Raw genomic sequence first — 23,273 nt, forward strand, 5'->3', positions numbered from 1 at the left:
ATATGATGAGAGAAAGATGCGCATATTTTCCTGAGGCGATTACCATAAATTGACATGGACTATGGCTTTTGGATAAGAGGTGTGCCACAGAACATTTTCAATCAGGAAATAGGCCACGGCTAGAAAGAGGTTGATAACCCCTGTTATAAACAGATATCAACTCCATCCTGTCCTTTCTTAGGGTATCACAGAAAGAATGTAACTTACAAGTTAAGTACAGCTGATATGAACATTGTGCGATATTATTGCAAACTCGGTCAACGTGTACTGAAGCATAAAGTTGCCTGTTTATTGTGATAGCCAGTCATCATTCCATTTCCATGCGGATCTGGTACAACCCTGTACACCCCATCTGAGTGGTACACCCTTTCAAAATTTTGGTACACCCTAGGCCTAGGGTGTGCGAAACACCCGGTTAAAGAGCACTGCTCCAAAGAACTACAATCATGTGCAATGACGATGCAGTATTATTCGTTTTCTTCCAGTTTACATGCCTTTTTAATTAGCCTAGGCCCAGGTGGATGTAGATTTTGCAGATTACCTCAAGTCGTTGCGTTACCTAGTTACCTTTTCATCGATGATTGATCTGATAAAATCAATACCAATAATAAACTCTTACAGCGCAGATTGCTGTAACCAACATAGCGTCAATTTCAGTGAGCACTAGACAATTCTACCCCGATCTGAATAAGAACTCGTGCATTCAACATGTTTCTCTCATTCAATGATTTAAATATATTATTTCTCTCATTTGATCACCTATTCAGAAATCGCTAACCCATATTGCTACACATGACTCACATATCCTCACTTTCACTTTCCAGGATTTATTTGGACTACTTTGACCCAATGAATAAGTAGAATAACAATTAGATGGTATAAATTTGGTTGTAGCTGTGCCTTTGCCATGTCACATGATGCTGAATTTTCCTCCGTCAGTGGTATTCACAGCCACCACGCAGCTGGCAGCAATTGCATTGACATCAGCGCCATTGTAGTGAGAAGATTTCGAATCTAGGCCAGGGTGATTCTGAGGCAGTCTCCGGTAATAACTTGAAGCTGGTGGTCAATCATAGATGCTTTTACTATACCTATAGATACAGTACCCGGAAGATAACAACAAAACTGGCATTATCCATTGCAATCATTTGAAGCTTGGTTATTTGTCTACACTTGAAATGTGCCTGTTTGTTGGTTTTCAAGATTTGTAAATATAGTAAATTACAGTGTGTGCTTCTATCAACAAGTCGAGGACGCAGTACATGAAACTGGAAGCTATAATGAGTAAAAAGACAACATCAGCAAGCTCCCTCAGGATTAATGGCATCATGTCCAAATCAAATTGCCATACACAGTACCTGAAACTGAAGCTGTAGGGATAAAGAAGACAGCATCACCAAGCTCACTTAGGATAAACGGTATCCTATCCAAATCGAATTATCAATGCCATGACAATTGCCTATCTCAGTAATTGTGAAAACAGCACTCGAGTGACCAAGGCCAGGAAGTTTTGAGCAGAAGTATATGTATATTTACCTGGATACAACGAGTTAAGCAATCTACATCAGGAAGATATTTGCAAATGAATGCATACGGTGACACATACATAACCTTATCGTGTCCGAACCATCGAAATCGATACCTCCAGGCCAAAGAGTAATCAAAACAGTCACATCACCCAACCCCTTTTACCTTGACTACCAGCTTACCGCGCAGCTATCAACTTAACCCAAAGATGGCGGCCAATTGATCACGCAAACATCGCAAGTAGCGCACTCCAGTGTTTATATAGCTCAGTAGTTTTGACACCACTGATTTACAAAAACTGATCGCTCTCGAATTGAGAAGATCGATTGTTCTCCTTTCCATCGGTCAGCCAGAGAGATTGGTGACAGCTTTATTATAGAAATTTAACATGGAACGGCAACGACCGATTTTGCAGCTTCGTTCCGCTTCGCCGAGGCTGGAGTGGAGAATCGTTTTGCGTAAGCGACTGTAGGATTTGTGGCAATCCAAGAGCTATCTTCCCAAGCGCAAAAATTATTAAATCTGGTCTTGATCGAAAGCTACTGTTGCACCGATTCCGAAAATATAAATTAAAATAATGATCAGGCACTGATCCACCTAGAATCCGTCCTCCAAGTCTGAAATAACGGGATTGTTCGAATAATCGGAGAGTCGCAATGATTCATTGTTATGGCCATTGTGTTGCGGTTACCCGATTTTGATTCGACTGCGACGAAATGGGCGTTCAGTTTACAATGCCCAGTCTGAAGTAATCAGTATCGACGATTCTTTTCTTGAGAGCCCTAGCGGCGGGGAAATCCCGTGTGCTGCGTGTATTATTTCTAGAGCCCGACCGATATTCAATTTCTGAGCCGATACCGATATCCAGTACCTCCACCGATAACCCCGATATATTCAGCCGATATTCAAAAACTAGGGAATCTAGCTCAAGGCCCATATTTAACACCTCAGAGCATTTATTTCAACAACTTTACAACCATTGATATGCTTGAACATGAAATAAATGATCTAGGGGCTATAAAAATATATCAAAAGCACAAATCCAGCAGTTGCAGATTACAGTTCACGAAGCACAATTTCTCGGCCCTTTCTCCAATGACTGAACTTATGTGGTCTTCCATAAATGATGTATATAGTACTAAACACAGTGAGCAGTCTTTCACTTGGTCTTATTCTTTCTTCATTTCGGTTCCACCGCTCCCTTGCAGGGGATCTTTCCTTCAATGGTTTCACCAAATATTGATATTAATATTGATATTCTTCTGGCAGTGCACCCGGAGTATGTGCAAAACAATTCAAATTGTCCACGTCTGCAACTGCTCCACCCATCCCCCTTGGGCCTTGACCATGACCAGCATTTCAAAAATCAATTGATCAATATTTTACGTTCTTTTGTCAGAATTGGCCAATGTCCTCATGGAATCAAACATTTTCGTATCAACTATTGGCTTTACTCCACGATTGCTTGATTTTCTTGTCCTCGCATATTTCCTATCATGGTGGCCCCGCAGGCCTCAGTCAGACGACTTCATATATTACTGGTATAATTAGCTCTGTTGGCACCGAATCAATTGCACTATCTTCAGAGAAATGTTTCGGCGCGACGCTTCTCTCTATCATCACGAGGGTCAGTCCAGCATGATTGAAGTTCTCATTTCTCTTACTGATTCAAATCTTCTGCAGACAACTATCCAGTATCCACCATCCAGCTGCTCTCTTCTCCAGCTGCTCTCTTCCCACGAAGTCAGTGGGGCATAACGGTGGTTAGTTATCTATAATATTTTTCAGATAGGCACACCTACTGTAGGGTTGCCATACGTCCGGAATTTCCCGGACATGTCCGGAATTTCACTGAAAAATCTGCGTCCGGGAGGAATTTCTAAAATATGCCTAAATGTCCGGAATTTTGAAGGCTTGAAGTAGGCTCAAATTTTTTCGTAAATCAACATAAACAATATTATTGCAAGCAGATTAATGCTACACAAAATTCTTCTCCGCGCGCGAAGTAATGCAACGTATATTGATATTAGTATGGGCACCAGGCATCACCCTGGCCAAAAAATGCAATCAAAATAAATATAAATAACCATCATTTATTGAAATAAGTCTGATTGTAACCGCATTGATAAGCTAACGGTATATTCCTAGACTTGGTTAAGGCCGATTGGATGCTTTCAGTCAGAGACAGTAGTTCCAAATCTTGGGGACGTAATCAGCTTCCTAGGCCGTGAGTAAGTTTGGGCAAGCTGAATTTTTTTAGTAATCAGCTTCAGCTTATCAAGTTTTGAGCTGGGCCACGGAACATTTTAAAGTTGGAAATGAGGTCGCGACCTAAAGAGTTGGGAATCGCCGCATGTGCAACCTGCTGGTGGTGCATTTTATAGTAGGCTAATATATGGAAGAATCAACATAATTGACAGAATTTATTCATAAGGCCCATTTACATGACGGTTTAAGTCAGCTTCGAAGCTGACTCGTCGATCCGACTCTCTCGTATTCGATGAAAAGAGAAAGGCAAACTGCTTCAAGTCGACTCGAGCCTCAAGCTGTTGTGTAATGTGGTTTACGATCGGCTTGAGTATTTGGTCATCGGCGTCCGGCGATTTTCGTTCGACCGCGCTGGTTTTTGCCGCGCGGGCTCTTGGCATCGTAATTCATGTTTTTCATCTGATGTTGAGAAATTGGGCAAACATGGCAAGGAAAAGTGGGGTTACTTTGTAAGTGCTCGCTTGTTTACGATGGAATATATGTAGTACACCAGTACCGGAGTAGCAACCGTGCTCTTTTAGGGCAGTTTTATATTTGATATTTGGCTGCGACGCTTCGATCTGTAGTAGCCTAGTTGCTATCATCAGCTACATAAAATGGCTAACAAGGTAAAACGTTGCATCTGTATTTCAACTTCTCAGACTACAGTTCGGAAGAGATGTGGATTGTACCGGTACTACAATTCAGTGTTGGGATGACTCCAGTCACCTTTTTCGTATGACTTGACTTGACTCGAGTCACTTTGCTAAAATGACTTGACTTGACTTGACTCGGCGTATCAGAAATGCGATTTGACTCGTGACTCGGAGCAAAATTCACGAGTCAATTTCAAGTCATCAAGTAATCGGTGTCGACAAAAATCACTGTATCTTGCATATGTTCGGATTGTTCACGAAACGCTGGTGTAACTCTTGAAAGCGACCAATCATTCATTCAATGATCGAGCGTTTCACTGAGCCTCGATTGTTCTCTCATAAATAAATTGATCGCAAACGAAGTGATCGAAGCTTACAGTTACGTTATCGTAAACTCTAGTAGTAAAGTAATAAAATAGAAAAATGTCTATGTCTATTCTCTGTTCTTACCTTTACCGAACCTCTTGTTTTATTGAAATTGAATTCGAATATAGTGTATATTGTCCTCAACCATCAGCGCAAGCTCGAATTTTATCATATCTATGAGTAAATGAGTAATGTATTGCATCTTATCAATTCGTTTCGCTATTCTCTATTGTGGCTGGTAACTATATAAACTAAGGTTATATGCAATTACTTACCTAGCTTAACAGTTCTACGTGTATGTGAGCGATACAGCTCCTTCTTGTCGGTATATTTCACTCTATATTCCTTCATTGGTTCGGAATCAATGATCACTCAGTCTGTATTTCAGACAGCTAGCAAATTGCAATGACGTAATCATGCCTCATACTTCGAAAAGGCAACTTGACTTGAAATGTGACTTGACTCGTGACTTGACTTGACTTGACTCGACTTGACTCGAGTCACCTCTAAAAATCGAGTGACTTGACTTGACTCGAGTCACCTTTGAAAATCGATTGACTTGACTTGACTCGAGTCAAAATGTGCAATGACTCGGAATGACTCGTGACTAGAAGGTAGTGACTTGATCCCAACACTGCTACAATTCGACTACGACATGCATAGTGAACTGATGGAAGAAGCGGCCTTGCAGTGTGCTATATCGATACGGAAATACATGAACGATTGCTGCATTTCGTACATAGGCCTACTGTTCCACTGGATAAACTGATGTGAGCGCGCATGTGATGGGATGGAGCTGGTGTCTCTCCCGGGTGGATGATATGGAGATTTGTGACTCTCCTGGTGATGATGAAGCGCAGCGGTTTTAGGATTATTGCTTTGTTTTTAGTTCTGGATTCTGGGTTATAGTGTTCTGCTGATATGATGCGGTCGTGCGGATGTTCACGATTTTCAGCTTGCCGTTTTGATATTGTATTCATGGTAGCCTATGTGTTTGTGAGGGTGCTGAAATTGGCACTTCTCAAAGTTTAATTGGTGGGTAGCAATTTAGTAGTAGTGGTCTATTCTTTATGACAGGTTTTATATACATTCTTGGTATTGTTAACTTCCTATTTGGTATATCATGCCGACAAGATGCTACAATAAAATCTCTGCAGTAGTTCCTGTATCGTGACTGACTCTTAAGTCACCGGCATACATGGGGTAGTCTGTTACAGAGGAGCGGCCGAACAACTAGAGGCCACATGGGGTTTGCAAGTGGGTCACTTGAGTGTTAATGACCTTATTTTAATCGCATCGACAAGTGATGCCTGACATATCAAAACAGTCGTTACTCCCGCCTATACTCCACGGCCCATCTTCGTTGACGCCGAAAAAGCTAGCTGATAACTTATACTTGTTGTCTTCCTCTACAATCATGATATGAACAAGATTATTTTCCTCTACAAATATCGATATTATGAGTATCTCATCATCCTCGTTAATTTCGAGGATAAGAAACGTTTCAGAGTACGACCAAACACACATTGTTGTTGTACCTTTGCCCACCAAACTTACTACGAATATATATTTGTAAGGGGTAAAGCGACACCGGGTCTTCCACGATACAGCTTCCTGAAAGATCATGTAAACAGGGCCCTTTAACGAGTCAGCTTGGAGATGAGATGTGACGCCACCGGAGACGACTTGAACGCCAAGTCGAGTCGAACATGTAACCAGGCCTATAGTTTTTAACAGCCAAACGCATAGTAAGTGCCCAAGAAGGTACATCGATTACCCTATGGTGGGGCCCAACATCAGTGCTTTTTAGGGCGGAAGGGGCAGAAAAACTGTTGTTTTGGACCTGATTAAAGCAAAACCAGATAACCGCACCGACCGAACAGTATAGCAGGGCTGTCAAACACAATCCCAACAGGCCAGACGATTTCATCCGGCCCGTGGAGAAATGTGTTGCAGACCCTGGCAAGTAGCAATCACCAAAGCTCATATTACAGATGGCCCAATTCATGACCTATGTTCCACTCCATTCGTATTTTGTATACAGTCGATGGGCAACGCTTTGCTTGTGTGACGTTATATTGACACCTCATTTTTGAATCCGCTAGTGGGCGCTAAAGAGCGTCCGAAATTTGCTTCAAAAAAATATGGTAACCCTAACCTACTGCCCTGTATGCAGAGCAGAATTGGATCAATTACATTATTTCAGTTCAATTACAATTACAATTACTTTCATGCATGTTTCAATTACATTACAATTACAATTACTCCATGCTAAAAATATCAAATTACAATTACAATTACAATTACTCCTTGCATGCTTCAATTACATTACAATTACAATTACAATTGCTGCTGTTGAACATGTAATTGATTAATCATAAATTCAACCGTGCTCCTTGACAACCGTAGCGTCGTATTAAACAACAATTCAAGTCTAGTTCAGATTGTGTAGTAATAAATGCGTTTATGTGCGTACATAGTATGCTATGTAAGATGTCATTGTGACGTAATATAAGCGTGTTTTGTATGCTCGGTAATTATGGCTCACGTAATTGGAAATGTAAAATGTTATTTACCTAATTTCCTATGGGTTAGGATTAAGGATAGGGTGCAGTATGCCGTTGAAAAAGTATTATAATATATGCACGGGTTGGATTTGCGTATATAGTATATAATTAAAGAAATAATATTATTTTTATCGAGGGACGTAGGAATTAGGATGAGGAGTAAAAACAAAACCGTGCTTTGTCAGATAAGACGTTATATAATATCCAGTGGTCTGGTTAGTTAGCCGGACGAAGTAACGATGCAGCATCGTGATCTGAAATCGTATTGTAGATTGCCAACCCACGGATAGATGCGCAAGATGCGAGTCACGGATGAATGCACCGACAAACGTACTGCAGAGCCGGCTAAAAGCAGCAAACTTTGTAGTCCTAGAGCTGGCGATCCATGCGTCCAAATTTGATGCATCTGGTCTTTATCGTAAGCTATTGATGTACTAATTCCGAAAATACAAAATAAAATCTCGTCAGGGCAATGTAACTGGTCCAAAATAGCCGTTTAAGGCCGACTGTTCTGAAAAGTGAGAGCGCTGCAGCAGCATGACCACAACAATTGCCAATTACGCCCGGCGATTGTTCAGAACAATGCCGATTCCCAGACTTTCACGACTATTTTGGGATGGTACCATTGCCTGGAATTATACTTTTATTGCGGAATCAGTGCGACACTAGCTTTCGATTAGGACCATACATATCAAATTTCGACACTTGGATCGCCAGGTATGGGACTATCAATTCTGCTGCTTTTAGCCGGCTCAGCAGTTCGCTTCTCGGCGTATTCAATCGTGAGTCACGTGTTGCGAATCCATCCGTTGGTTAGTAATCTAAAAATTGTATACAATGGCAGCCGAGGCCAGCATAGCGGTAAAAATAAAAAAAATTCGCGAAGTCAAGGGCTTCCGCGAATGGATCCACCAAATTCCTTGTCGACATTTCAAGAGAATACATTATAAGTCAATTATTTTATGTTGTGCTTGTCAGGTCTCAATACCAATTTAATGTAATTGAAATTGTAATTGAGCAAAATTTTTGTCAAATTACAATTACAATTACAATTACACAAAATAAAAATGCTTCAATTACAATTACATTACAATTACATTGAAAAATGTAATTAATTACATTCAATTACAATTACAATTACAATTGATCCAACTCTGATGCAGAGTATGCACTATATGCAGCTTGGTCATTTATTTTTATAATTTACCGTCCCCACGTCTTCTATCGACTTCTCTGACTCCCTGCCACCATGTTGTGACGTCACGAAAATGGCCGATATTTTTTACCTTCAATGGCCGATACCGATATTTCTCTCCAAGCGTGATATCGACTCGATATTATCGGCGAGCCGATAATCGGTCGGGCTCTAATTACTTCCCGTTCCTTGTTATTGTTTCGGTTCAAACGATTCGTGGTTAGTGAAACACTCTTTTATAGCATATTACGCATCAGTAGTCTCTTAACCAGAGTCCAGACGAATACCGATTCTAGACAATAACAATCCCAACTCGAAAATATGAAGAAACCACAACATGCCAAAGAATGAGTGTTCACACGAAACCGAGACGGTGCGACAAGAGAGCCAATTAGCTAAATTAATATGTTCAATACTGTGCCAGTAGTTATAGTAATTGAGTTCATAGTGAAAGATGTCGCGGGCCGCAAAATAAACGTCTGCGGGCCGCGGGTTGAGAGCCCCTGGTCTCTGCGGAAGCCGCTTTGGGCTGGATGTATAATGTTACTTGTTTCTAGCCACCATTGTAATCGGTTGGCGATCATGCGCTCCATCATTTTTTTCAGATTGCTCGTCAGAGACCCAGGTCTATATGATTAAGCCTTTTCTGGTGGTTTTCCCAGTTTGAGTATTGATATGGTGATAGCATGTTTTCATGCATCTGGGCATTTACCCCTCATCCACAATTTTTCAAAACATCCAGCAGTCTACTAGGGTTACCATATTTCAGCAACCCAAATTCCGGGCACTCTTTAGCGCCCACCGGTGGATTTCAAATGAGTTATGACGTCACACTCTAGCAAAGCTTTGCTAACAGATCAGAGGTGGTCACGATTAGGTTCAGGAGTATGTGGCTGTGTGTGTTTTATAACCGGGACCGAAAGCACGTGTTTTCAGCCCCCCCCGCCCAAATAAACAATGATTTTGAGGCCACATTATAGGGTATTCGATGCAACTTCTGGGGGGGGGGGGGGTGCTTGCTATATGAATTTGGTTTCTATATGCATCTGATCGTCAAATTATTTGAATGAATTCTGTCAATAATATTGGTTGTTCCATATATTACTATATAGATACTACTCCCCGCCCACATGATCAGAGTTAGCGGTAGAGCTGGTGGAGGATAATGAGTTCGAAAATATAGGCAGCGTAAGGAAGCGCACTTCGTTAAGTCATGTTCATGTCCTTATGCCTTATGCCGGTGCGCACCACGGAGCTTTATAAACACCCTACATCCAGTGGTTTCCAACCTTTTATGGTCGCGACTCCATCTCCAATTTGAAAATGTTCCATGGCCCAGATAAAAATTTGACGAGCTGATTACTGAATGAAGTCAGCACCTTTGCCCGGACTTACTCACGTGCTATTTTGGAAGCTGATTACGTTCAACATATTCGCAGACCCCATGATAAAGACAAACGAGGGTTGTTGTAGTCTGCATATTAAAACCAATAAATGTGATAGTAAATCGCGCTCAGCGCGAAGACAAATATCATGCATCAGCATAAATATCCGCAAAAAATATTGCTCTTATGCTGATTTACGAAAAAGAATATGAGCCTACGTAAAGTCTTCAGAATTCCGGACATTTGGCATATTTTAGTAATTCCTCCCGGACGTTAGTTTGAATAGTGAAATTCCGGACATGTCCGGGAAATTCCTTATGTATGGCAACCCTAAATTAGACAGTCATCGAAAAGAGATAAAATCATTTTGTAACATATCCTGTCACAGCCAGGTGATGTATTACGTCTTTTTTCAGAGTGGCAGTTAACTCGTGCAGCGTGAACGGTCGGTTTATGCTCATTTCTTCAATGGACGGGATGTGAAGTATGTCATTTAATTCTGACCAGAGGTTCACTTTGCACTCCCTCTCTTCGTCAGTCAGGGTACTATTACTGCTTGTTGCGGAAAATGTTATGTCTATTTCGTTGGCCTTCTCCGTCTAATCCAGTGGATCCCAAAGTGGGCGCCAGCGCCCCCTGGGGGCGTTCACGAACGTGTAGGGGGCGCTGGCGATGGAATGGGCGATTGGGGGGCGCTGGCTATAAAATCGGGCGGCAGGGGGACGCTGAGAGCATATGAGGGCGGTGTAGGCCTAAAAGGAAACTGCTCCGTAGTGTTGAAACGGTTGATGAATAAATCCGCAAAATATGCAGTAAATGTGCAAAATCGATTCACTCAGGGCAAGTTAGGGTCGTCCGTCTTTATTTAATCAGCTGTACTGGAAAAGTCGATTGTTACTTGACAATGTTGATCTTGCCCATCAATGGACTAATTTTACAGTCGGCAGAATCCCTAGGAAGCGTGGTTCATTGTGTGATGTGAGAACTACGAAGTATTTGAGCACGTATTGCTCACTGCAAGGTGTGATGGCGTTTTGAGAAACTGCCTTGTATGATTTATTCGCTGCTTCAAACGATCGTGGATTATTCACAGTGCTGCGACCGAGGCCTTCGGCATGACATTCATATTGCGAAAAGCGATATCACATATAGGCCTAGCCTATCCCAGGTAGCACGCCTACTTGGGTACCACAAGGTATCAAGGTGAGATGAATTGTGGTAACCAGGTGGGGAAACCAATCGGTACCCGTACCTTTTTGGCCCCATATTACAGAGGTATTTTATGGGGAACCATGTGGGTAACCCACTAAGCTGGTAGCGAAGACAATATTACGACTCCGGTCCTTGTAGCAGTGGCAGTAGCGGTAGCAGTGGCAGTGACAGTGTAAGTGGGCCGAGAATTCGACGTAGTCATGTGCCAAGGCGATGTTGGGTAAACCCTACACGTTAGTTAACTTTAACATTGTATACTGTACAGTACATACCTATGCTACCACCACTTACTCGTCAAACCAATATATACGACAATCTGAGAATATAATAACCTTTACGGTGGGTGATCGAGGCCGTCATCACTGTTTAAGTGTAATCGTTGAGTTATATTTTCAACTGAACAAGACACACACAATGTACAATGCGATAAGACACAAAGCGATGTAATGAACAGATAGGAGGATGCCGACCGACGCGCAGTTGCCGTCTTTTAGACTGACATCTACCTCGGCTTAGAGTGCCCGCCGTCACAGTTATTCTCGATGTTGATCATTTTCGAGGCCACGGCCCTTGCTAGCGATTTCCATAATTTGTGAGTGCATTCTTTCGTCGAGTCATTCTCGGGTCTCATGTCGGAAGAAGAGGAGCCCGGACAAACCTTCGACGGGAGTCGAACCTAGGCCGCCCGATTCGTAGGCGCTTATCGTCACCAGTACCCGAATTCAATTCATATGGAGATGGAATTCAATTTGGAAATGTCCCAGCGACCATCATCGCAAATGAATAAATCGGAAACCGATTATAATATGACTTTACTATATAGATGAACATGCCGTAGGAAAATATAAAGGAAGCATCTATTTCGGAAAACTACTTGGTCACATGTGGGAGCCGTATGAATAGTCGACCATTCTTCATTGACGAAAATAACAAGTTCTAATTATTTGATCACAGAAATTTTACGAGTAAAATTAATCCTGAGTTAAAAATAATAGATACAGATAAGGGATAAAGGTAATGGGATCTACGCAAGAAAATTATAACGCACGATGTGAGGAATTGAGTAGGGGAGATGTGGTACCGATGGATCACTGGGACCGAAAATACTTTGAAAATTCTCTATGATAATTCTATGATTACACTCCGTGAACTTGTCTACAATTGCATGCTGGCAAAATCTTTCCTCACATACAAAAAAATTCGACGTGCGCGAGCTATGGGGTCTCTCACAGATGATTTTTGTTTTGGGGGGTCTAAACTAAATTTAGATCGACATATACATTTTTCTTTGTAACCTTCAACACGAACAAACCAGCAGTCATTTTTATTGTGAAGTGTAGGGCTTGTATCAGGCTATATAATGGCACCTATTATTTTTTTCAGTTCTTTCCTTGAGTGGACTTTTTTCGATTCATGTATAAAATTCGTAGGGTGGGGACCGATGAGACAATAGCCAAATCAAGCAAAATAATCAAGCATACTAATCATGAAACAAATGAAACATGCCTACGTACAGAAAATCTCTATCTAATAATTGCATATGATGTTTTATCGCTATAACGAGGTATTTGGAAGTCACACTCTCGATTTTCGGGCACTATGTATGTACCCACAAATTTATAAGTTCGAGCCTAAATCGAAACGTGATTTTATGACAACATTTGAGTTAATATTTATTCTATTTTTTGACAGTTGCGACCAAACATTCTTCTTTGGCTTGCTGCAGCTTAGATTATAATACTGAGCAAGAAAAGTAGTCACATTTGAGTTTTTTAGGGTATATGTGTCATAGGTCCGCGGGTCGTGTGTCATTGGACCCACCGGGTGGGGACCGATGACACGTTCGAGCAACAAAGTTTGAACGTCCATAAATATTTTTCGAAAAGACGGATATTCATGTATAAGTGCGCGATAGGTAGAGCTTGTATCAAAGTGCTGAGCCAGCAAAAGACCTGCTGTTTTCGGTTGAACATTTCGGGGCCAGCGATCATTTTCCAATTTTTGATCCATCGGTACCACATCTCCCCTACTCTAGCAACGGAAATTTAAGTTCACTTCAGTGTGACAAACGGTCAATTTTAAATAGTTCAAATCACATTGACGAAGTAAAGCATGGTAGGGGTTTTAATGTTCGATGTTCGAGAAACCAATAGGGATCGCATAATAGCTTACGGAACCACCTTTATTATTCGATGAAATAAACCAAATAACATTGATGGAACACGGTTGGTTCCTGTGTGGGTGATATATGGGAAATCTGAGCTCCTCTATAAGTGGATTTCTCATGTTTCAAGATGATTTGATATCAAAAAACCAACAAGTAAAACTCCCCCGAGTTCAAATTGATAGGTACAATGAGAAGAGACTTATTGCAATCTACCTGGGATTGGTATGGTATAACCACGCATCTTTATGGATGGAAATCCCGATTGGTTTCGATGTGGGTTACATGTTACTAACCCCTTCCGACTATCCAGCCCACCTAACCACTTAAATTCCACCTGGATACCAAGTGGGCGTGCTAGCTAATATTAGACGAGTTGACAGGCATATTCTCCAAAATTTATGAGTAGAATATTTCCATTCTTAGTAATAATGAAACCTGAGTAAGACGAAATCGTCACTGTCCGGATTCAGTGATAGACGCCCGTGATATTTCACCGAAATTTTGCGAGACGTGAACTGTTCCAATTCTCAAGCTTGCATGAGCCGCCGGCCCAGCTCGAATATCCAATTAGACGGCGAGGGTGAAGCATAAATCAATCATCTTAGAAAACTGTTCAAGGATATGATGGTTTGACTCCGGGGTGGCGGTATATATTCCAATTGTAAATTCCTTACCGAAGTATCAATACGTTCTGAAAAGTTTCCGAGCATGAAATGATTGAGGACTTTATTACAAATAGGTTGAAAAGTTTTGAGTTCAAACTGACGCTCAATATTTCGAATCAATCTTCCTGGATACACAATTACGGTAAAACAAAATAGAAATACTCTGACTGAAGTCGGGTTGACTTTTTCGTCGTCGCCCTTCCCTGCTCATATTTAATCGAACGTATCTTCAGTACCGTTACAAGGCACGGCAGAAACCAACTTGACAGTACGGGAGGTGGAGTTTTTAGAATGAGATTGCTCTTATCAAAATTCAAACCCATATGACGAGGATGATTATAATAATACACCAGCTGAGTAGTGAGGGTACCTGGATTATAGACGCACGAATCAGAGAGCGCCACGTCATCCTAATTGCCACGCCCATTTTCATGCCCTAAGGGTACATTCATCTGCTACGTCATCTGTGCCACATCATCAAGCGCCACATCATCCACCCATTGCTATATCATCGCTGCATTGATTGCCGCATCTTGATACTTTTCTCAGATATTCCATTATGTTTATTTAGGACTAATGTCATCCCTCCATATTTTATAAACTTGATTTTATGTGTACAAGTTACGATATCTCGGCGTCTTATAACGTAATAATGTAAGCTGCGTCGGGTGCTGCTATAATGTTAGGAGCGAATAAAGTAGAAAGTCCACGTCTGGAGACCTGTTAGCAGGTGCGCATACTACCGTAGTAAAACGCGTAACAGATTTCACGCAAGTCGATATTGCTTTGTGATGATTTTGATGTTGTTAGAGTATGTATGTTCACGAAGACTGCGATATCGCACGGATAAATGCATCATCACTAATTAATTACTTAAATGCGACTTGATAATAATAATCCCTAGAATAATATAAAATGCGATTTTGAGTGCAGACAGATCGCGGTTTCGATTTCCGAGGTCTCCACATTTTAAGCCTTATTATCAGCTCGCAGTACAACCACTACCTGTATAATGTTTGCATGTCGAGTATAAGGGTATTTAACTCAGCACTAAAATGCCAACGGACTAGCCGCAGGGGCCCGGTTCTCATCGCTATAATTAAACGAACACCTTCGCCGCAGGTACGCGATCCCCGACGTTATAATGATAGGGAAAAATTAGCCGCATGAAAGCGAGTCTAATGATTATAACGACAGACAACAAGTTGGTTGAAAAGTAAAACTAATCGTGACCGATGCAAGACGTCGTAAAACAGCGCTTTCGCTCGATTCTTGTAGTGACCACATTTCATACGATTCAGTCCTTTTCATGTCACTAGAATAAGGGGGATTAAACCGACAGTGAAACGCCGCCGGCGTCTTCTAACGTAATATTGTAAGCTGCGTCGGGTGCTGCTATAATGTTAGGAGCGAATATAGTAGAAAGTTCACGTCTGGACACCTGTAAGCAGGTGCGCATACTACCGTAGTAAAACGCATAACAGAATTCACGCAAGAGTCGATATTGCTTTGTGATGATTTTGATGTTGTTCCATACCGAATGGGAAGATAGGACTCCTAATTTCCTAACTAACTACATAATCCCTAGTAACGTAGTCAGACGCATATCGGAATTTACGCAAAATCGGTATTGCTCTGCAATAATTTTGACCACTATGTTTTGATAATAATTTGCTTCCGAGAAATAAATAACATTCATTATACGTTAGATGATACTCTTCCTTGATGTATCTAGGGCTAATGCGACATCACTATGTTGGCGACAGGCCTGATTTGAACACACTAATTTTGCGAATTAAACTTATCGCCCAACACGGACACTCAATGAAGAGCCCCCTGAAGACCTACATAAATGCTCCACAATTCTTGACATATAATATATACTGAGCATATAATAAGCTGTCAAAACCTATACTTGAGTACTCGGAAATGTACAAGTACTTTACCTTTACACGACGTTTTTTGTTAAATGAATACTAATTTTATTGAAAAATAGAAATTATGTACTCAAGTAGGTTTTGTCTACATGCACCAACTACTCAAGTGTTTATGACACAGGAATGATTCATTAAGTATAGCGCAAGCAGGCCAAACGTATACTTGAGTACTCCAAAATGTACAATTACTTCGCTATGTACTCTCTCCACGTAAAAAGTGACTAGGAAAACCTATACTTGAGTACTCGGAAATGTACAAGTACTTTACCTTTACACGACGTTTTTGTAAAATGAATACTAATTTTATTGAAAAATAAAAATTATGTACTCAAGTAGGTTTTTGTCTACACGCACCAACTACTCAAGTGTTTATGACACAGGAATGACTCATTAAGTATAGCGCAAGCAGGTAAAACGTATACTTGAGTACTCCAAAATGTACAAGTACTTCGCTATGTACTCCCTCCACGTAAAAAGAAACTAGGTTTTAGACTACTTTATCGATTTTCGATGTTGCGCAAATACCACAAACTTTGCTTGCTTTCAGGACTGGCAACTAAATGCAAGACAGACTTTACGCAAAAGTCTCTATTCTGAAAATTTTATCAAGGTAATAGTTTAAAAACTTATACTTGAGCACTACGAAATGTACAAGTACTTTACCTTTTCACGACGTTTTTGTAAAATGAATACTAATTTTATTGAAAAAATGAAAAAATAAAAAAGAGCGAAAAATTACATTTTATCCCGGAACGCAACAAGAAAAATCGTATGAATTTGTAAACTACTTATTCATGACATATTATTAATTGTACTTGTATACTTTTTCATATTATGTAACAAATTTAGTAGTACTTAAATAAAATTCGGAATATAAACTAATCGAAAAATTCGTAACCAATTTCGCATAGGCTTTGCATACAAATGAGGAAAGTTACATCAACGCGTGTTAACTAATTGTATTATGTAGCTTGTAATTCATGCAAGTTTCGAAACTTCTACACTGAGTCTTTTAAAGTAGATAGAATCGAAAAAACTGATCGAAAATATTTTCGAAGTTTGGATGCCACATATTTTGATTTTTTAAAATTATCCATACCCATGATTCGAAATACTTTTAACTAACTTATGTTTTCGATATAAGATAAGCGTGAAATGTACAAATTTCGATGTTGCGCAAATACCAAAAACTTTGCTTGCATACAGAGCTGCCAACTAAATGCAAGACAGACTTTACGCAGAAGTTGCTATTCTGAAAATTTTGTCAAGGTAATAGTTTGAAAACTTATACTGGAGAACTACGAAATGTACAAGTACTTTATCTTTACACGACGTTTTTTGTAAAATGAATACTAATTTTATTGAAAAAATAAAAAATAAAAAAGAGCGAAAAATTACATTTTATCCCGGAACGCAACAAGAAAAATCGTATGAATTTGTAAACTACTTATTCATGACATAATAATAATTCTACTTGTACACTTTTTCTCATTTTATAACACTTTGGTTTAAGTAGTACTTAACAGTTTCAGTTTTAAATAAAATACGGAATATAAATATAATCGAAAAATTCGGTAACCAATTTCGCGTAGGCTATGCATACAAATGAGGAAAGTTACATCAACGCGTGTTAACTAGTTGTATCGAGTTATCGAATGAGTTTTTCCTTACATCAAAACAACTAGAATGTGTAACTACATTAAAAAACGTATCTAAATGAGCTCCAGGGCATTGTGATTATGCAGCATACCAAATGTCATCCCACATTTCATGATGGAACAACTTTAAAACTAACGCAGTTCTATAGCAACTTTTGCCTAAATCTGTTTTCGGTAGCGTGTACATATACATAGTCAGCTTTAATAACAGAATTACCATGCTAATATGTGACTCCTCACCTTGAAACTTGGTACGTAGTTGTAGGACATTGTGATTATGCAGCATACCAAATTTCCTCACGCATTTCATAATGGAACAACTTTAAAACTAACGCGGCTCTACATCGACTTTTTGCGTACATCTGTTTTGCGGGAGCGTATAGCACGTACCTATACATAGTCAACTTTAATAACGGAATTACCATGCTTAACATTGAATCCCAACTCTAAACTTGATACGTAGATGTAGGACATTATGGCAATGCACCATGCTAAATTTCATCACACATCTAATGATGGAACATCTTTAAAACTAACGCAGTCGAATACCGACTTTTACGCATATCTGTTTTGCGTGAACATAGCATGTACCTATACATAGTCAATTTTAATAGCAGAATTACCGTGTTAAACATTGAATTCCCACCTTGAAAGTTGGTACGCGGTTATAGGACATTATAAAAATGCACCGTACCAAATCCCATCACACATTTCATCATGGAACAACTTTAAAACTAACGCGGCTCTACATCGACTTTTTGCGTACATCTGTTTTGCGGGAGCGTATAGCACGTACCTATACATAGCCAACTTTAATAACGGAATTACCATGCTTAACATTGAATCCCAACTCTAAACTTGATACGCAGTTGTAGGCCATAATAACAATGCATCATACCAAATTTCGTCAGACATTTCATGATGTAACACCTTTAAAACCAACGCAGTTCTATACAGACTTTTGGCTAAATCTGTTTTTCCGTAGCGTAGCACATACCTATACATAGTAGTAGTAAGGGTTGAATCGATCGGTACCGTCCAATCAGAGAGCGCCACGTCATCCTAATTGCCACGCCCATTTTCATACCCTAAGGGTACATTCATCTGCTACGTCATCTGTGCCACATCATCATCAAGCGCCACGCCTATAGTGCCACATCATCCATCCATTGCTATATCATCGCTGCATTGATTGCCGCATCTTGATACTTTTCTCAGATATTGTATTATGTGTATTTAGGACTAATATCATCCATCCATATTTTTTAAACTTGATTTTATGTGTACAAGTTACGGTTTCTGCAGTTTCCACATTTTACGACTTATGATTGCCGCGTCAAAACTTACATTGGCACTTTACTCAGTCTCCTTGAAATAGCATTGTATAGTGTACGAGTTCATTTTATTTCGAAAAAAGAGCATATCAATGATATCGTTGATCGTTATTGCATCGATTCACTAGCTGAAATCCTCCAGATCGGTTGATGTTTCGAGGTACACCGCTTTGCTGCCGTCCGACACTGCGATCCGAGTTCTTGCGTTCGATCTGACCGTTTTGTTTGATGTAGCGATCACTGGCTTGTAGTATATACGATACGAGCGGAAGGTTGGGATTATGAACAACTACGCTAGGCGAATAGATGACGAATTCATCAGCTCGCAGTATAACCGCTACCTGTATAATGTTTGCATGTCGAGTATAAGGGTATTTAACTCGGCACTAAAATGCCAGCGGAATAGCCGCAGGGACCCGGTTCTCGTTGCTATAATTAAACGAACACCTTCGCTGCAGGTACGCGATCACCGACGTTATAATGATAGGGACAAATTAGCCGCATGAAAGCGAGTCTAATGAATATAACGATAGACAACAAGTTAGTTGGAAAGTAAAACTAATCGTGACCGATGCAAGACGGCGTGAAACAACGCTTTCGCTCGATTCTTGTAGTGACCACAATTCATACGATTCAGTCCTTTTCATGTCACTAGAATAAGGGTGATTAAACCGACAGTGAAACGCCGCTTCACAATTGCAAGTTAGTGTAATGCAAATTTTAGCCCTTCAAGGGTTATAAAAGTATGGACGGCAAAAGGTATAATTTTGGGTCGACATGGTGCCTTAGCTATCTATCAATAGGTATGTAATATTTGTTGAAATAGTTGCTATTGATCATAGACCAAGCTTGCTTTCAGAGCTGGAAACTAAACGCATATGAAAATTTACCTAGGTGTTCCCCACACGCATCAAATGTAGGCCTACTCAAGTGTTTATGAGGTGGCGAATAGTTCGACGGTTGTTGGCATGCAAGGACGTCACATAGAATTGTGACATTTCGCGCGATCAACTACGCATGATTTTATGTGAATTTCACCGATAGTGTCCGAGTTCTATGTGACATAAGTACAATTTCAGCATCGGTATTTGCAATAAAGCCTAAAAATTAGAGTTGCACCTTTTCGTGATTTATGCAGCTATTCGCGCAGATTTGCGTTAATGAAAAAAGTAAAAATTATGTACTCAAGTAGGTTGATGAGCAGAGTGCAAAACGGGTTAATATACCTGCTACCGATATTACCCCATTAACAAGTTATACAGGTGCAGCCAACACCGCAATCGCACGGATTTGGCTTTTATGATAAGTAAACATATGAAGTCAAGATTGACCCCGTACGCCTGCTAGATATTTACATCAGAAAACGAGGTTGTAGCTTGCGTTGCGTGTTTTGATTTCTAAGCAGGTCGATATGGCAAAAATTGGTATTATGTATCTTGATGTATAGTTAGTTACATCCTGTGTGATCTTGGGTCTCATTATCCATGATATTGTCGCCAATTAAATTCGGCGAGTAACGTAATGGCAGCCTACGCCCCACAGCTGTAACACCAATGGATCCGTCGGCGATTTGACATTTCTATTGCTATATGGCACATTAATCATTATATTCAAGTTGTCATTGATCTGTTCCAATAGTCGAAGGTAAATCTAACGCTGATTTAATTTGACTTTGGTGATGACATGATTAATAGCCTAGTTATCAGGAGTATGGCTAAAACTCGGATTAGGCTGTACCGCTCCAATGCTATGATCTCAGGTCAATATTTGTCAAATTCTATAATATTAGACCTATAATTGTGGCTCGTCAACTGTCCGCTAGCTGCAAAATTATAACGCAACAGTTTTCGCGATATCGTGATGCATTTCTACTCTCGAATGGTGTTTGACAAACTATGCCAAGTAGGCTATCAACTTGTACTTGTATTCGTACTTTACCTTTACACGTCGTTTTTGTATAATGGATACTAATTTTATTAAAAATAAACAAAAAGCGCGAAAAATTACATTTTATCCCGGAACGTAGCAAGAAAAAGCGTATAAATTTTGTAAAGTAGATAGAAAACTACACTATTCCGATGCACTGAAGACTCTTACACTCTGGATTTGTGCAGTATATACTAATTTTACATTGCGGAGTATTCCATAAACGTTAATCCAGTGATCCTTCTTCTATTTTCAATCACGATCCGCTTATTATTCTAGGCTTCGAAGCCCACACCCAGTACGTTTTATGAGGATTAATATTTTTAGATTAAATATAGCGTATCGAGACTTCGTGAAAGTTACTTGGAAATAGTTATTTCTACCCTAATTTAATAGATTTCTCAGATATCGTTACAATGGAATTGGGTTGAGCGAGCGGTAAAGGCGTTGGACTTAAGTTTCAATGAACAGGTGTTCACGTGGGTTCGAACCCCACACCCAGTACGTTTTACGGGGATTAACATTTTTAGATTCAAATATAGCGTATCGAGTACTTTTTCTCAACTGTAATAAAAACTTTTAGACTCCGGATTTTGTGTAGTAGGCTATATACTAATTTACAATACCGCATTTGTAATTCGTGCAAGTACAGGAATATCATAGTTCTTGTAACAAAGTTGTCTGCGCACAATATATGTTAATCATAAGTCCTACACATTCATGATTTCGTCCTAGTTTGAGTTTTAGAAAATATTATACCGACATCGCGGCATATTTTAAAAACAAAACCATGATCAATGGTCGAGAGATCATTTTTGCTATTTTTCATTGACATAAGTCATTCTGGAACGCGAAAACGCATTGTACGATATAGATGATAATTAAGCAAATCCTAGGATCCTCATTTTCAAAGTAGCTTAGATCTCGAAATAAGCTTTGACTCGCTATTCTCCTCAAACCATGGAATTATCACGAGTATCAGCACCTTCGATCACTGAAGAAAAGGATGAAATTATATCCGAAGCATATTCCTTGACCAGGAATTTTATCATGTACGAACTCGACGGCTCATGCGTTAAGGTAAATACGAAAGCAGAGAGAACCTTACGTCAAGTTGGGGATGAAATGTTCGAGCGATATCGAACAGTCCTAAACGCAGTCTCCAAACGTCTCCGCTGTAGTGATGTTGAAGTCAATAAAAAATATAAAGAATATTTACCCGATGAGCGAATGTTCCTGATGATAGCTGATGAAATTTTCAAAGATACCAAAGAAAATTGGGGGAGGATTGTCTCCCTATTTGTGCTCGGTAGCATTCTTGCTCGCAAGAACGAGGTTGAACATCACGGGGAGCATATAGAAGCTATCATACAGACCGTTGGGAATTACATTGCTAGCAAAAGACGAAAGTGGATAGTGCGAAATGGAGGATGGGTAGGTGATTTACATGCCTTGCTTAGGATTTACAAATTATCTTTAGCATGAGACATATAGTGTATCTGCTCTCCAGAGCCCATATCACCTCTCGATGATGAAATTCAGCTTTACCTTCTAATTCGGTTCCCAATTTATATTCTACGACACGATAACTTTCCTCCGTATGATCATTAAGGCTTCTATTTTTATTGCAGGACGGCTTTGTAGAATTCTTTGATAATACCGCTTTCGACTACAATAAAGTTTGGAAGGGACTCGTGTTTGTCGGAATCGGACTGACATCTATTGCATTGGCATTATCAAGATAATGGATGTTCGCATGTTTTGTCTCATGTAATATTTTAAGAATAAAATCCTTCATCGTTTAATCGCATCCATTTTACTGTAGGATCTATACAGTTTCTTCTGAGAATACTCGAAGGATTGCCCCATATGGAAACCTTCTTTAAACTTTTAATTTTTCAAATTTCTACAGCTACGTAAGCAATTTGTTAGGGTTACCCAGAATACGTTGCAGGTCAAATTTGATTCGATTACGAGCATTATAGCGACAGAGATTTACGATAGTGTAAAATAACCTACATTACGACATCAAATTTCGTCTTCTCTCCAAATGGAAATATCAGGTTCTATAATATTGTCTATACCGAACAAATATAAATTTGCCTGTGCTGTTGCTTTGCAAGAATACTTCGCTCACATAGTAACCAATTTCTGGTGGATTCCGAATCGATATAGACAGAAATGCGGAAAGTTACATTGACATGTCTTAACTTCTGCTAATAAAGTTACATTGACATGTCTTAACTTCTGCTAATATGTAGGCCTACCTACCTATAATCTTATCAGGCCGTAGCGCTCACGCAAAGCATTATCAAGTAAAGGAGAAATCTCCTAATTCTCATCTAGATACATATTTATTCGGAAAATATCCCCTTACTGGGTGAGAACAGTTGTTTTCTCAAGGTCTTCATATCTTCCCCGGTATCTGTTT

General features: G+C 39.8%; 1 protein-coding gene across 1 annotated transcript; it reads left to right on the top strand.

Moving 5' to 3' along the window:
- Nucleotides 1-21,627: 21,627 nt before the first annotated feature.
- Nucleotides 21,628-22,647, top strand: LOC145450929 (induced myeloid leukemia cell differentiation protein Mcl-1-like). The gene is made up of 2 exons (XM_080329419.1): nt 21,628-22,276; nt 22,474-22,647. The coding sequence occupies exons 1-2, from the start codon at nt 21,803-21,805 to the stop codon at nt 22,585-22,587; spliced, it is 588 nt and encodes a 195-aa protein (XP_080185545.1). The 5' UTR covers nt 21,628-21,802; the 3' UTR covers nt 22,588-22,647.
- Nucleotides 22,648-23,273: the final 626 nt, after the last annotated feature.

The sequence above is a fragment of the Botryllus schlosseri genome, chromosome 11 (assembly GCF_051294905.1).
Source record: "Botryllus schlosseri isolate E-star chromosome 11, Bs_hap1, whole genome shotgun sequence".
Taxonomy (NCBI): Eukaryota; Metazoa; Chordata; class Ascidiacea; order Stolidobranchia; family Styelidae; genus Botryllus; species Botryllus schlosseri.